Source organism: Bidens hawaiensis, unplaced genomic scaffold, assembly GCF_021521415.1.
Source record: "Bidens hawaiensis isolate Kalapana, Puna unplaced genomic scaffold, B.hawaiensis_p1.1 tig00003244_1, whole genome shotgun sequence".
NCBI lineage: Eukaryota > Viridiplantae > Streptophyta > Magnoliopsida > Asterales > Asteraceae > Bidens > Bidens hawaiensis.
Window position 1 is genome coordinate 657,419 of NW_027491178.1, and position 16,667 is coordinate 674,085.

The window sequence follows — 16,667 nt, forward strand, 5'->3', positions numbered from 1 at the left end:
GGTGATTTGTAACTTGTGATATCAGTGTTACACACCACCTCAACCTTGCTGTTCGATGTATTAAAGACCCGTCTGTTGGGAGTCTCAACAACGTATCCGACTAAGATTCCTTCGTCGGCTACTTCACCAAATTTAGAATTGGTCTTTAATATCGAACATGGGGACCCGAATGGTTCAAGACCACTCAAGTTTGGCTTTCTCCCATGCATAAGTTTATAACAGGTTTTATTTAATCTTTTAACAGTTAACACTCTATTAAGGATATAACAAGCTGTTGCAACAGCTTCAGCCCAGAACACCACGGGAAGTTTCGAATCAGCCAGCATGGTTCTGGCTCCTTCAATTAAGGTTCTGTTCTTCCTCTCAGCCACTCCATTTTGTTGAGGTGTATACGGTGCGCTGTATTGGTGTTCTATCCCCTTCTGTAAGCAGAAGATCTCCATCTCATAGTTCTTGAACTCAGTTCCATTGTCACTCCTGATGAATTTAACCCGTTTCCCCATGATATTCTCAACCTTGGTAATCAAATTCTTTACCATCTGCACTGTTTCATCCTTTGACTTCAGGAAATATACCCAGGAATATCGAGAGAAATCATCAGTGATCACCAAGCAATACGATGTTCCTCCTAGACTTCTTACATTCACGGGACCGAAGAGATCCATGTGAAGTAATTCTAGGGTACTGACAATTGAATTGACCTTCTTGGTGTGATGGGATTTCTTGTGTTGCTTTCCCTTTTTGCATGATAAACATTTATCTTCAAAGTTGAAATTCTTCAAGGGAACACCCAGCACAAGCCCATTTTTGACAAGGTAGTTCATTTTCCGAAGATGAATGTGCCCCATTCTCCTATGCCACAACTCGGAATCCGATTCAGTTGCTTTTGACAGAAGACACGATTCTTCTGTGGCCATCTCAGTCGATCTCATATCCATGATATACATATTCTTCACTCTTGGAGCCTTCATAACAATCCAATCCTCTGGTATCTTAAAACCAGGATACAACACAATCGCTTCATTCTTTGTAAAATGTACGGTGTAGTCTTTGTCACAAATCTGCGAAACACTCAGCAGATTGTGCTTCAGTTCTTCAACAAAGTTTACTTTCTCCAAAGTCATCTTTCCATTCGACACCGTCCCTATTCCTGTAATCCTTCCACCGCTCTCTCCTGCGAAACTCACTCTTCCTCCTTGAACAGGTTTCAAGTCGTGTAACAATTTCTTGTTACCCGTCATGTGCCGGGAACAGCCGCTATCCACAACCCATTGATTGTTGGCAGCCCTGTTCAACTGTTCCTGCACGATTAAAGCAGATGATTAAAATCTGGGGACCCAAGACCGATTGGTCTTGGGTCGACACATTCCGTACCTTGGCTGTCCAAAGTTAGTATCATAATAATTTCTGTGAGTCCTAACAGGATACCTTCTTGTGGATTGACTATGAGGCCATCCAAACCTTCGTGAATTAAAAGAATTATTACTTAAGGTTTGGTTGTTAGCAGTGTAAAACTGAGATCTATTTTTTTGAAAACCTGAATTAGTCCATTTTCTGAAATTTGATGGGTTTTCATTTTTACCATAATATTGATTACCGTTAGTTCTTTTCTCAGATTTTGAAGTCCTCACACCTCTGAATTTCTGCTTCAGAGGGCAATCAGCAACAAGGTGTCCTATTTGATTACATCTAAAACAACTCCTATGTTCAACTTTCTTATCAATAGTTGTCTTAGATGTTGAGGCTGTATTACTGCCCGTATGTCTCACATATGGTGGGACATATGGGTTTAGTGGAGACTTCTTTTCAAGTGTTTTATTTTTCTCTCCACTTTTCGGTAACACTTCCTCTTGTTTTGTCTCACACGACTCAGAGGACTTGTCTGAGTTAGATGAGACAGGACTCGGAGCAGAAATCTTAACACTTGCAACAGGCTTACTAACTTCTGGTTCTTTAGTAGTAACTTGAACTGGAACTGTCTGACCATAGTCAACATCAACAGATTTCTGATTACTAGGGTCATAAGTGTAATTATGATTGAAAGGTGGTGGAACTTCATGATAACCAATTCCTCCCCTTTTTGGGGAACCTTGATCACTAACGAGGTGATCAAGTATAGCGGAGGAATTTCTGAATTGCTCAAGTTTCCTGTTAAGTTCCACCACTTTTACCTGGTGATCAGCTATCTGTTTTTCCCTTTCAGCTATTAGTTTGGTTTTCTCTTCTAGAACCTCATAGCTAAGATCAATCACTTGAATTTTTTCAGCAAGCTTTGCTTTAAGACTTTTAATATCTTTCTCACTAGCTTTAATTTTTACTTTGTAACTATTTTCTCTAGCTTTAGTGAAATGATGATCTTCTTTTAAAGTTTTAAATTGCGCATCCAAACTAACAAACTGATCAGTTATAGTTGTCAGTTGTTCAGACAGATGTTCACACTTAGTACAAGGGAGTTCGGTACTTACCTCGCAGAGCTGGTCTGCCACATCTGCCATGTAAGCTTCATTTTCGCCAGTTCCCTTCTCACTATCTGCAGTTTCAATTTTTGCCAAATTGGCCTGTTCAAATACTTCTTCAACATGCAGATTCCAGTTGTACTCCTCGTTCTGTCTGGAAATTATGGCTCTATAGTCATTACCACTACCACTCTGCTGTGTAGATCTGTTTTGACTGCGTTCTACACGTTCATTTTTGCACTCTTTTGCAAAGTGGCCATTCTGCTGACAGTTGTAACAGCGTACCTTCGACTTATCAAACCCTGGCCTCTCTCCGACAAACTTCCTGCCAGTCTTCTTCATGAACCTCTTCCACCCTTCTGACAATCATAGCCATCTGCCACTGCAGATCCATCTCCTCCAGATCATCAGCATCGATCTGATCATAGTCTTCATCCAAAATTGCAGGATCAACAATCTTACCCTGAATGTAGTTCTCATACGAAGCAATAAAAGATGCATAGAGAGCAAACTGCTGTTCAGCAGATTTAACACTCATGGGCATCTTCGAGTAGTGGTTGTTTGACACACTTGGGGAAAAACTACTCTTGGTCGCTTGAGGTTGAGAAGCATTTGATCCTCCAGCTACAAAGCACACATCACCGTTCATGTTGAGAGATACATGTCCTTCGTGTGTTGAGCTAGCGCCTGACTCTCCCTTAGAGTAATAAGCAGATGATTCAGTTTTCGAACTTGATACAGAGTTAACCTTTGCACCATACATACCCGGGTCTTGAACCTGATCGGTAGGTGTCTCCTTTCGTACCATGTTCAGTCCAAACGTTCTTAGCTTGTTAACTGCTGTCTCCAGGTCATAGTCAGCAAAGTCTTTGTCTTCTCTCATCAACACAGTATACATCTCCCATTTCGGTGGGAGAGCATCAAGAAGCTTTTCAACTATCTCATCTTCTTTGTAAACAATTGAATAGTTGCTGAGTTCAGTCATCAGATGATAATATCTAGTGATGATATCATCAAGTGATTCATTCTTCAGATACTTGAAGACCGAGAATTGGGTTTTTAGAAGTTTAATTTTCGAGGCACGAATTCCCACATTGCCCTCAAACCAGTTCTCAAGTGCTTCCCAAAGCTCTCTAGCAGTTTTATACTTTCGGAAGGTGTGAAGTATCTCTTGTGGAAGAACCATTGTAATTGCTGCATGAGCTTTGCTTTCGGCCTCATACATTTTCTTCTCCTCTTCTTACATCTCTTTGTATTTCTTGATCTGATCACGACCCTCATACTCAGCAGTAGGTGGAATGTAACCATCTTGTATGCACACCCACATCTTGGCATCTTGATACTTGACATATTGTTCAAAATGATCTTTCCACGCTACATAATCAGTTTTCTTAAGCATCTTAGGTGCCTTTGTAGCCGAACCCGCTTCTACTTCCATCTTTACCAGTTCGGTAATGTTTATCGAAGACATCTTTTTCTAAACTCAAAGAAATCCGAAAATAAAAAATTTTATTCTCAAACAGCACTGTAGGCGAAGTTGTGGATAACTTCGCTTAAAGCTTAACTTCGCGTGAATTTGTAACTTCGCTCACTTTCTTAAATTCGCCGGATTGGCGAACTTGAGAATAACTTCGCTTAAGTTGAGCGAACTTGGGAGGTACGCGAAGTTGTGGGTAACTTCGCTTGAGGTAAGCGAACTTGAAGAGGTAGGCGAAGTTGTGGATAACTTCGCTTAACCTTATATCTTCGCCGAAACCCTACTAACAGTTACGGCAACTTCGCCTGATGAACACGAACTTTCTGCAGATTTGATTTATGGGTTTTTCGAGGTTTGTGAAGGTGTTATGGGTTGTTTATGATTGTAGGAGGAGAGTATAGCACAAAAGCTCAGAAAACTCGTCCCGCGAATAGTCGAACGGAACGATTTCTATACCCGCGTGATAATCCCGAACCACACAATCGAGCAAATGCTCTGATACCAATTGTAGGTTCCCAGCCGGATCTACACGAGATATCGCGTACTACGTAGGTGCGGAATCCCTACGTAAGATGTTACGAGTATAGAAAACAATACGAGCTAACACACGATACGATAACCAAACACACGTTGTATTCCAACCGTAAACACGTGATACTATGATCACTGAATACAAAACTCTCTGACTCGAATACACGAATAAACTCTAATATATATCAATAAGCCGTATACAAGATAGCTTATATAGACACGACAACTTCGCCTGGCATGTTCAGGCGAAGTTGTCCCTAACTTCGCTTGTCTAACAAGTTCGCCCATATAAGCGAACTTGTTAGTAACTTCGCTTACATACAAAACTCAAATCTAACTAACACGATTACAGACACTCGACACTGAACTACTGACATCATGCATCAACAAAATATATTCAGATGTTTAGCAGAGTCGCTAGATCTTTTCATAAAATGTATAAAATGATCAAAATGGACATAATTGTAAAAGATAATAGTAAATGTACTTATTTTGAAAGGTTATTTAAGTAATTTAAAATACTAAAAGCTTGTAGCTTTTTCAAAACAAGAGCTTCAAAGCTTTAAGTTTTTTCTTCTAACCTAAAAGCTTCAAGCTCCTTGAACCAAACAAGACTTATAATTGAGTATGAGTTTTTTTTTAAAGCTTGAAACTAGAAGTTCCAAAAAGCTTCCTGCCAAACATACCCTATATGTTATGAATATAGATATTATTGTGTTCGTTATTATGATTAAAAAATACTAAATATAGATTAATTTTAATTTGTTCCTTAAGTTTTCCTTCCGTTAGGGTGTATGTAGTGAGCGTCATATGGCGCAAGTCACCCCGTATTTCATTGTATTACAAAACATTATGTTAATTATTCTCGTACTTTTTAGTCATATTTAAGAGCAAAGCGATTTAACATTTTAAGTTGATTCCGTACAAATTATCGTGTTAGGATATTGTTGGTATAAAGAAGATTCAACTTATCATACCTGGTGGTGACGGTCCTACTTGTGGTGATGGTGGTGACAGTACTACTTGTGGTGGTGGTGGTGGTGGTGGCGTGCGTGATGACTCCATAGCTACTGTTATAAAAGCGATATATTTCATATCTAAGATTACATGTAGGTAGAAGAAATCTTGCTCCAACACTCCCTTCATACAAACTTGGAAAGAGTTTGAATAATTCATCGAAGCAGTTACGACACTGTTGCTCCGATAGGTACGGTGTACACTGCACAAGCGCGTAGATTGTTGAGAAATCCGGACCATTCGTGTCCCCGCTGGCAAATTTCTTTAGGGTATCGCCAGCTGCCGCAATATCTGTCAGGTTATTCAGTAATGATCCCAGAGCGTCATTGAACTCAGCAACATTCGATGCAGTCCTTGTGTTGTTTGTTCGAGACGCGTTAAAGTTTATTTGCGGGTTTCCACGTATACTCTCGTCAGAGTATCTCACAAAACAGTAGTCGTAGTATCCTATTGCTTCTGTTTGGTTTGGGCAGAGTTGTGGCAATTTAACTACGGAGTCATTAAGACAACTCTGACACACATCCGGGTTGATGTCCCCTCGACAAAGGGCGATCGAGTTGACTCTATCATTGCGAGGCCAGTGGAGTCTTTACAGAAACCAAAGTCGTTGTTGGTGTTGGGGAGGACGGAGAGGGTGGTGTCGAGATTCCTTCGATACGTGCTGTTTAAAGTATAGTTAGCAGCGTTTTCGCACAAGTAGGAAATGAAATCAGGTTGAGCTACGCTGGTGGTGTTGATTAGAATTATAAAATATGATAAACAAGAGAGCAGTTTTCCTGCTAGGATGAACATATTTTTGTGTGATTTGAAATTGAAGGAGCGGAAATATTATAGATAGAAGTAATAGAAAACTAGCCGAATTGACTTGGTCAGATGGAAAGGTACCCGTAGAAAAACGAAATGAAGAGTAATTGGGACATTTTGAATTTTGACCAATAACAACCAAACCTTTGTCCTTTAGAATACAGGTCAAAGCCAATTTTGTACGTTTTAATTGAATTTCATTAAAAAAATGGTTTTGCATTTGACTAACTACACATCTAGACTCTAGAGCAACCATCAGCTTGTTTTAGTCATAAAAGTGTATTTCTTTCAATCAAATGCTTGGGGTTCTAATCTCACTAAAGACATAAGGTGAAAAAAAATGGAAAAAAGGTTAGTTGTTTTCAAAATAGATAAAAAATCTAGAGTTCTTATTTTTAATTTTGTTTTCAAGAACAATCTCAAAATAAAAAATAGTACTGATGACATGGCATGTGATGTGGCATAAAAGAATTTGCATTCAGAAAATAAGATGTGACAAAAGGAAGATATCTTATCATCCTTGTTATTGATAAGAATAAGCAAGGGTGTGAGTCTTCGTGAAGTGTGAGAGGAGGTGTGCGTTCTAGCTTTACTTATCGTTGAATCAACACAAAGGTTGTTGGACATTTAAAATTGTAAAATGAAAAAAAAAGATTATTGGGTTCTAATAACCCCGACTTTCATCTATTGAACATGATTAATCTCAACTCATGATAAGTTTACAAACATTCCAAACTTTGAACGTATTTTCTTACGGAAATCCCACACTAACTATTCGATTTCAACCGCTCAAGACCTATTAACAAACCATTAGGTTATAAGCTAGTGAAGAAAGCCACGAATGCCACTAAAAACCACATTAGATATGTTTGTGACTTGTTGCGGTTAGTTGTATTTTTTTTTTTGGCATGTCTTAGTAACACTTTAAACACCCAATTTAGCTATATTAATGCATTTATCATACATATATCACATTATTTTGTGAATCGCTTGTTTTGTGTAGCGAAGTCTACTTTGAATTGTTTTCATGTTATTGTAGTTGCGGAGCGGACGCGAGGAATAGCAAATGGATGTAGCAATTGAATCATTGGAGAGAGGAGTAGTTAAAAGAAATCAGTACACTCTTTGTTGATGGAATTTGGAATTAAAAAAATGCCCTCGAATTAAATCTTATGGCTACAAGACAATTTGGTGATCAACTTTGAATTAATTTGTTGGAATCTGATTATGTGGGCTTCAACAGATAAAAAAAGAAAATACAATGGCATTGTGGGCCTGGTGGCCTAATATATTGGGTCAATAAAGAATATTGAGTAGATTGGGCTGATTACCAAGAAGAATTCAGAGATGATGAGATTTGATATATAACAAAATATTGGCAAAAGGAGTTCACATCTTTCAACGACAACAATATTGGAAGAGCAGTTTTCTTTGATTTCTTTTGGTTGTAAGCTTTATTTATTTTTATGTTTCTTTTCAGATTTAGTTTGATTGGTTTAGCCAAAAGCCATCATGTTCGGCTAAATCAATATAATTTCGACACTATGGTTTGATTTGATTCAAAAATTATGTGAAACAATGTGATTCGCTTGTTTGAATGATTTGTTTGTTTGATTCTTGTGCTTAAAACCGGTTCCATCCCGGTACAAAAACGTTACTTTTTAGTCATATAAAATATTTTGTAAGGAAACAATCATACCTGGTGGTGGCAGCGGTGGTGGCGGAGGCGGTAAACGCGGTGGTGGTGGTGGTGGAGGTGGTAAACGTAGTGATGGCAGTGGTGGAGCCGTGGAAATGGTAAACGCAGTGATGGTAGTGGTGGAGGGGGTGAATCCGGTCGTGGTAGTACCAGTCGAGGGGGTGAACGCGGTGATGGTAGTGGTGGAAGTAGTAAACGTGGTGGTGGAGCCTGGTGGAGGTGGTAAACGCGGTAATCAGTGGCGGAGCCACCCTATGGTCACTGGGTTCGGCCGAACCCGGTCTTTTTTCAATTTTATATATAACCTATAGTATCGAACCAATGAACGAAACCATTCTTTTCCGGCGAACGAACCCGGTGTCATTGTAAAAAAAGTATTTGAATCCATTAGTTATGAAAATTTTAGTTAAAATCTTTTTAGTAATAAATATTTTTTTATAAAATATATAAAACTTTAAAAATTGCTAACAAACATTATAAATGGGTCAATAATATCTCATATATAGATTAATAAAAGGTCAAATATATTCATAGATTTGTTCACTAAACCGAGCCCTGCTTGCGGTGCGCGCATATAATGTATATATGTGTGAACCCTCGGGTGGGCAAAAGTAAAATTGCACTAATTTTGACGTTATTTTACTAATCTCGTGAAAATAACGTTAAAAGTGGCGGAAGGTTAATCAGGCATCATGTGGTGGCGTTGATAGCCGAAAGACAAGGGCACATGCACCGATCAGCCGTTGTCCCGATGATTGAGTGCTATGTGCCTTATGTCCAAGGCTTGATGCAAAACTACTATCGAGCCGGGGGTCTCACCGGAAGCAGCCTCTCTATCCCTATGGGATAGAGGTAAGACTATCTACATCTTACCCTCCTCAGACCCTACCATAGCATTGCTATTGGTGGGATATACTGAGTACGATGATGATGATTTGTTCACTAAACCCAACTCAATTAACATTCTTAAACATAATAACTAAGTGAAAATTAAATAAAAAAACAAAAACAACATTCATCGCCTCAGTGACCAATAAATTATGTTTCCACCGACCAAATGACTTTGGGCCCGACCCGTACGAAAACTTTGACGCCGTAAAAAAACAGAGCGCCGAAAATACCGAACCCATAGGAAAATTTTCTGGCTCCGCCACTGGCGGTGTTGCCAGTGGTGGAGGGGGTGAATATGGTCGTGGTAGTACTAGTCGAGGGGGTAATGCGGTGATGGTAGTGGTGGAGGTAGTAAACGCGGTGGTGGAGGTGGTAGACGCAGTGATGATAGTGGTGGAGGGGGTGAATCTGGTCGTGGTAGTACTAGTCGAGGGGGTGAACACGGTGATGGTAGTGATGGAGGGGGTGAATCCAGTCTTGGTGGAGGCGGCGAACGCAGTGATGGTAGTGAACCTGGCACCTGATGGTAAACTGTGGTTCCAGTATTACTACTAATAAAATGTATGAAATTAAAATATAATAACCATAACAGCAGTTTTTCTGCAAGGATGGACATATTTTTCCTGTTAATGATTGAGGATTGAAAGAGTTGAATCATACATAAATGGATCTAACTCTCTATTGACTTAGCCATGCATACAAACAAACTAGAAAGAGAAAGGTGTGACCCGTCTCATACTCTCTCATTTGTCTCCACAACTTTCCAATTGTTTCATTAGACAACATGCGGTCAGATCAACTAAAAACAGGTTTTATCGTGCAAAAGGAGCAATGGCTATTCTTAGTCACTTTGTTATGCAACAACAAAATATAAGTAGAGTAATAATAATTACGCTATGTGTAAAGTGTAGCATAATTATTATTACTTTACTTCTTTTTTGTTGTAGCGTAATAAGAACTAGCGTAATAAGAACTGCTAACAAAATAAAGTTAATATGAATTACACTATTTGTAGAATGTAACATAATTAATATTACTATACTTGTATTTATGTTGTAGGATAATTATGAAAAATGCCATCGCAATAATATATTTTTCTTTTCGTGTTATTTATACGGAGATCTTACTTTTAGGTTATGTCAGCATGAGAGAATGTTGACTCACACATAAACTCACAAGAGAAATTAAATAGACTCATTGACGTGATACGTATAACAGTCGAACCTAATTGTAGAGTGTCCATTGCACACAAGTGGGCATTTTACAACTTTGGTAACATGGCAACATTTGAGACTTTTATTTTTGTTTTGTTTGTAACATACAGTTTACATGGTTTCTATTTTCTAACAAAAAAAACCAAAGAAATGTACCCAACAAATAGATAATTACGAAACTTTTTACAAAGTAGAAAGAAAAGTGAAAGGCGAATTGTTTCCTAAACGTGCTTTCACGTCAACATTGAAGGGAATGACCGAGATCAGAAACTGAACTACAGGTCAACTAAAGCAAGGGCAAAGGCTTCCCTGATTGTTAGAACTCCTTGGATCATGTTTAGGCTTATCGGATTAGGCTGCTGAAAAAGGATGGGACGATAGGCTTTGATTCATCAGTTTTAGAGAGGGCAATAGGCCAGTTTCTCTCACTCAATAGATCTATTTGACTTACTTCGAGTGGGGGCTGTACTATAAGGGGCAAGCTAGACCTTGATAGCCTCAATGGATGGCCACGTAATATCAAATCCAAGAGAGAAAAAAAGTTGAAACACAGCCATATATGCAGTTTTGATTTCATACAATTTTTGTGTATTGTTGTCAACATTCACTTTTAAACCATTTAACTTTTTACTAATTTTTTACAGGATGCATAGGTCATATGGTTTAAGAAAAGACAGAATTACAAATTTTGTCCTTTAAAAAAAGTCAAATTATGGTTCGTGTCCTTTTTTTAGTTTCTTTGCAGGCGGTGTCCTTTAAACATTTTTTTCCTACACGTTATGTCCTTTACGCTAACTGGGTTAGAAAAACTCAGTTAAATACCCTCACGTGAGGCGCATGTGAGGGTATTTTGGTCTTTTCAACGAAGTGGTTAAAATATATTTAATATATATTTAATAATTAATATTTATAAAATAAACTCTCTCTCTCTCTCTCTCCAACCCATCTCCATCTCATCTCAAATTCATCATCACCACTCTCTCGGCCACCATCACCACCGCCACCACCTGCAAGGCTGCAAGTCTGCAACACCCAACATCACCACCGCTTATCCCCACCAACAAGTGTCACCATCTCTGTGACCACCATTAGATCCGACCACCACTTATCCCGACCACCCTGCAACACCAAACTGCTTAGAACCCACAAACCCAGATCCAACTCGCCGGAGAACCCATAAACCCAGATTCCGGTCAAACTCGTCGAAGAAGACACAAACCCAGATCCATCTTCCAGATCCAACTCCCCGGATAATCCACAAACCCAGATCCATCTTCACCGGACAAAACCCGACGCCGAATCTAGCACCACCATCCCTAACCGTCACATCAAGCACCACCCCTCCGATTTGCTTCTAAACTAAGAACATCAGAATTTCCATTGAACCTTCGCTACCCGCTGATTCTTCTTCAACCTCCGATTCACTGATTTCCCCAATTTTACGCAAGCAAAAAAAACAGAACCTAATTCTCCGACGATCCACGGTTCTGGGTTTTTGGGTTCGTAGCCCGCTTGGATCTGGGTTTGTGGGTTCTTCTTCGGCGTTATCTTCTCCGGCGATTGGTGGTCGATTATTATTATTATTATTATTATTGTTATTGTTCTTCTGGTCATCTGTTAATTATTATTGTTGTTGTGATTATTATTATTATTGTTGTTGTCTGGTATGTGAAGAAGAGAAGGGTGAAGAGAGTGGTGTGTGTGCGCTTGTGAATTTATTGTTATTATTATTAATATGAGAATATAAATTTGTTTTGAAAAGACCAATATGCCCTCACATGCGTCTCACGTGAGGGTGTTTAACTGAGTTTTTCTAACCCAGTTAGCGTAAAGGACATAACGTGTACGAAAAAAATGTTTAAAGGACACCGCCTGCAAAAAAAGGACACGAACCGTAATTTGGTTTTTTTTAAAGGACAAAATTTGTAATTCTGTCTTAAGAAAAAAGAAAACGAGTTCATTTACAACGGTTTCAATACACAAAACTTGTCTAACGTAACTCAGAAAATAAAGTCGTGTATAAACCAATAAAAACGAATATTAATATTGGTTCCAATAATACCGATACCGGAACCGGTGTTTAGTCATTATTGGTTCAGTTTGTTACAATAAAGAAAAAAATGTATATATGAACCATTTGATATTGATTCTTGAAAAATTAACCAAAATAATGTCAGCATTAAAGCTCGCCTTTAAACTCTTCACAAATGATATATTGTAGTAAAGATGCTTGTTGCGTTTATATTTTACAACTAAAATGAGCTTTAACTGAATATTTGAGCACGGCGGTAGTTTTACCCGATCAACCAAACTACCTTCACCTATAACCGAAAAAACAGAACCATTGTAATTGAAACCAATCAGCTATAACAATCTAAAAAACTAAAACATCAATTGCAGGTCCTGTTTGATCCATTTCCAAAACGGCAAAACGATAAGTAAGCGTACCTAACTTTACCTACTTAGAACATCACTAGATGAGTATAGCAAGAGAGAACCCATGTTCATTGCTGATAATTCAAACTACTATCTAAAACTCCTCCCACAACCCTAAGACCATCACAGATGTACACAAATGGGTTGGTAATATACAAAGATGGGTTTGCAGACATTGAACATTTAAACCTGGTTGGTAAGTGGTCAACCAAAGTCCATAGGGGTCATTAAACATGCCCCATGTACAGATCAAGGTCTTGAACTCTTGGTAGGCTTGGCTCGCTAGCATCCCACAAAAATGGTTTATTTCGTGTTCATCGGTGATCCAAACAATCATGAGACCCACGGGTAGGGCAGCAGGATGACTGCACAAACCGCTACTGTGGTGACTTTCAACTCTCTTTTAACTATGTGTCTGATTTGACTCGTTTAAGATAAAACACAACCCAAATTACTAACTCTACTAACAATCTAAAAATAACTATTTGAGATAAGATGGAATGAGAAGTTTGAGCCCGTAATTGCACGCAGTATGTTCCCAAAGGCATTAATTGCAGTATTTATTTAGCATGAAGACCAAACTTAATCAAAACTAAGATTTACAAGTGCCTTATTAGCACCGTATAATTGCAATATTGCATCTTTTGCTAATGATTCATAATCTTAATCTAGCTAAAAAAGACCACATGTCTTACCAAATTTTACTCCAATAATAAAGATCTACACTAAAAGAATAAATTATATCAAAAGTAAAATCACAATAGAAGTTTCAAGAAAACAAATTGTTACAAGAGTCTAAATTCCAACCGAAAAACAATTACTTAAGTTCCCCTGTAGTTGGGCAATTAGCCCACATTGTTGACAATTGTACACAATATAAACTTTTACATAACGATGAAAATTTTCAAGGGTGAAAAATATGCTAACCTTAAAGAAAGCCAGCCCCAGACCAGTTCCCATCCGATTTGCCAGCATGGCTTCCGGTTTTAGCATCCGACTTGTAATTGTCATACGGGTCATCTTTAACATCATCCCAACCCGCCCAGTCATCACCACCCTTACTGGCTGCAGTCGCTGACGTGGACGAACTTTTATTATGCCCATCATTATCCCAATCATCCCAAGAACTGAAATTTCTGCCTGATGAACTAACAGAACCGCCACCGTTCACACCAGATGCAGGGGCAAAATTGGAAATCCCATTAGATCGTCCGAACTCCTGATAAGACCCGTTTCCCTGTGTTTCATTTCTCTGCCAACTGTCACTGTTCCATGTAGGGTTATCTTTTGAAAGCTCTTCAACCTTTTGTGAAGCAAATGCCATTACACCTTTCATGAGTCCCCAAGTTTTTTGTCCAATTTCTGTTGTTTTCGCTGTGACAACATTAACAGTCTCGTTCACCTTGTAATCATAGCCACCATCTCTGACCTGTAAAGACAGTTGTGTATAAGTTAAACCAGTTGTAAAACCCATAGTGTGATTAAGTAAACCAAAAGACCTTTGTCGTGAGTTCCTTTGTGCCAGCTTGGACGACACTAGCAGCTGACTGTGCAGCAGATGCAGCAACAAAGGATAGCTTACCAAGTCCCTGCATAAGCACATTCAACATGTCAGTGACAAATCAAACATTAATTTGTACTAATATTATTCACAATAATAAACTTATCAGCAGGCGAACAATAGACGACGGGTGTAAACGAGTGGCGCCAGAGCTCGACTCATTTTGACTTATGAATGCTCAAGTTCAAGCGCTCGGCTTGTAAGTCTTGTAAGTAGTTTTTTCAAACTTGGGCTCAGCTCGTTTAAAAATATTAATTAATTTATATGTGTTTTAATTTAACTTTATATATTTTGAGAAAAACCTTAAACAAGCCTAAGCTTGGTACGAGCTCATGTAGTAACTTAAACAAGCAAAAACTCAGCTTGAGCTCACCTATGCAGGGTGAAATTAATACATAGAAGTCTAAAAAAAGGTAAAACTTAAAAATACATAAGGTTAGAACTTGGGCTCGACAACTAAAAAAGCTCTATTTGAGGCTCGGGCTCAGCTTGTTTCGAGCTTTTTAAGCGGCCCAGCTCACTTGCATCCCTTAACAATAGGATCAGATTACCTATCTTAATTCTAAATAGTTATTATAAATTGATAATAGGAATTCAACAGAGAGCAATCATTATCGATTCAGTGTTTGAAAACAGTACTGTACCTGAGTAACAGTAGAAAGAACATCTCCTTGCGCATCATGTCGCGGCACCGGATTCGGCGACGATCCAAACCCAACATACTTCCCTCCTTGAGACGGCGGCAATCCCTCGGGCCTTGACTCATTCTCCGCCAACTTCCTAGCAAAAAAACCTTCTTTCCCGGCCGCAGATGCCTCCAACTGCGCACGCGTGTATATATCCTCCGTAGATCTAGACCTAGCCGGCGGCATCCCACCGTTCCCACCACCATTCCTAAAATCCCCAGCACTCTGATTCCTCCTAATATTATTATCCTGAGATCCAAACCCCCTCTCATCAAATCCACTATCTCCCCAATCACTATCCCACCCTCCCGTACTCCCACCCCTTCCCCCAGAAGCCGCCGACAATGGCGGCTTCTTACTCCCCCCGGTTTTAACCGAACTCTCCTTCACAACCGGTGGATCCTGCCATGCCTTACCTATAATATCATAAATTACATTAAAGAAATTAATAAATCAATCGATCAGATAAAATAATTTACTATAATTTACAATACTACGCCATGCCTTACCTATAATATCATAAATTAATAAATCAATCGAGCAGATAAAATAATTTACTATAATCTACAATACTACGCCATGCCTTACCTATAATATCATAAATTACAGTACATAAATTAATAAATCAATCGGGCAGATAAATTAATTTACTATAATTTACAATACTACCTTCCGCCAACGCTTGGATCCGGTCTCTATACACGGACGCAGCGTTGGTATTATACTTGGAGACAATATCGGTCTCCTTCGGGATCCCGTACTTGGAAAAAAACTTATTAAGGGTTTCGTTACCACCGGACTCCATTTTGCGAAGCTGGATCTCGGACCAGGAGTCCATAGTGACAGATCGGACGAAGGAGATGTGAACACCGAGGCCGCGGTGCTTGCCGGAGCACTCAAGGCACATGAAGATGCCGTAGGAAACGGAGGCCCACTGAGGGTTTTTCTGAGAGCAGTCGACGCAGACTTTGTTGCCGGGTTGAGATTGGAGGTCTCGGAGCCGCCGTGATGCCGCCATAACGGAGATCTGGGATTTGTATTGGGATGGGTGGCAGATCTGGTGGAGAGTAGAATCAGGTAACCGATATGTGAGGGGTGAAGTGGATGGTTGGATTATTATTATTATTATTATTATTATTATTATTATTATTATTATTATTGTTGTTGTTATTGCTTTAATGGGTTTTCCAGTTGAATTTTACAATTTTGGATATATTATTATTACTATCCCAATTAAGTTGTAAAGAAAAGAGAGGTGACCGAAAAATGTAATTGATTAATCGTATTATGTAACTCTCACTTTTTAATTGACTAGATTTTTTTTCTCTGTAAGTTGTTTTACGGGTTTGATACATGGATAAATATGAGTAAATCGTAAATGTTCCGAAGACAGTAAGCATGGTTGTAAAAATCGTGTCTAGGTGTCGAGTACTCGACGAGTAATCCCCGCTTAGACTGAGTTCTCGGTGAGCCATCCCCGAGTACTCTCCGACTAAGGCCGAGTACTCCCAACTCCCTAGTCGACCGTCTAAGATCCACCTAGCAATTTTTGCAACCTTTGACAAAAGTAAGTGAAAAAAATCTGGAAAGAACTTAAAAAAACTACGAAAAAAAGTTGGTCGATTGCAGTATGTACACTGTGTATAGATAATTTCTTGGTGTTGTTTGTTAGTTAATCAAGCATATAGATGTCTCCTTATGCCTATTTGAGCCGCTGTTAAATTAAATGACTGGTTAGGGTGGTCAGCAAGCAAGTCGGTTTTACCAACTCAGTGATTCATTTTTAACTTATATTTTTTTTTGTTTACGGAGATCTTACAATACTAATATAAAGAAAATGTTGAAGCTTATGTGTCAAGCCTACATTTCTCCTAAAACCTAATCTCTAATCTCAT

The 16,667-nt window shown here is 38.8% G+C and overlaps 1 protein-coding gene across 1 annotated transcript; it reads right to left on the minus strand.

The window, feature by feature from the left end:
- Positions 1 to 13,300: 13,300 nt before the first annotated feature.
- LOC143622948 (putative ADP-ribosylation factor GTPase-activating protein AGD6) lies at positions 13,301 to 15,880 on the minus strand. Its single transcript, XM_077093960.1, has 4 exons — positions 15,442 to 15,880; positions 14,731 to 15,188; positions 14,025 to 14,114; positions 13,301 to 13,954 (listed from the first exon to the last, which is right to left on the minus strand). Exons 1-4 carry the CDS (start codon positions 15,788 to 15,790, stop codon positions 13,454 to 13,456), a joined length of 1,398 nt encoding a protein of 465 aa, XP_076950075.1. The 5' UTR covers positions 15,791 to 15,880; the 3' UTR covers positions 13,301 to 13,453.
- Positions 15,881 to 16,667: the final 787 nt, after the last annotated feature.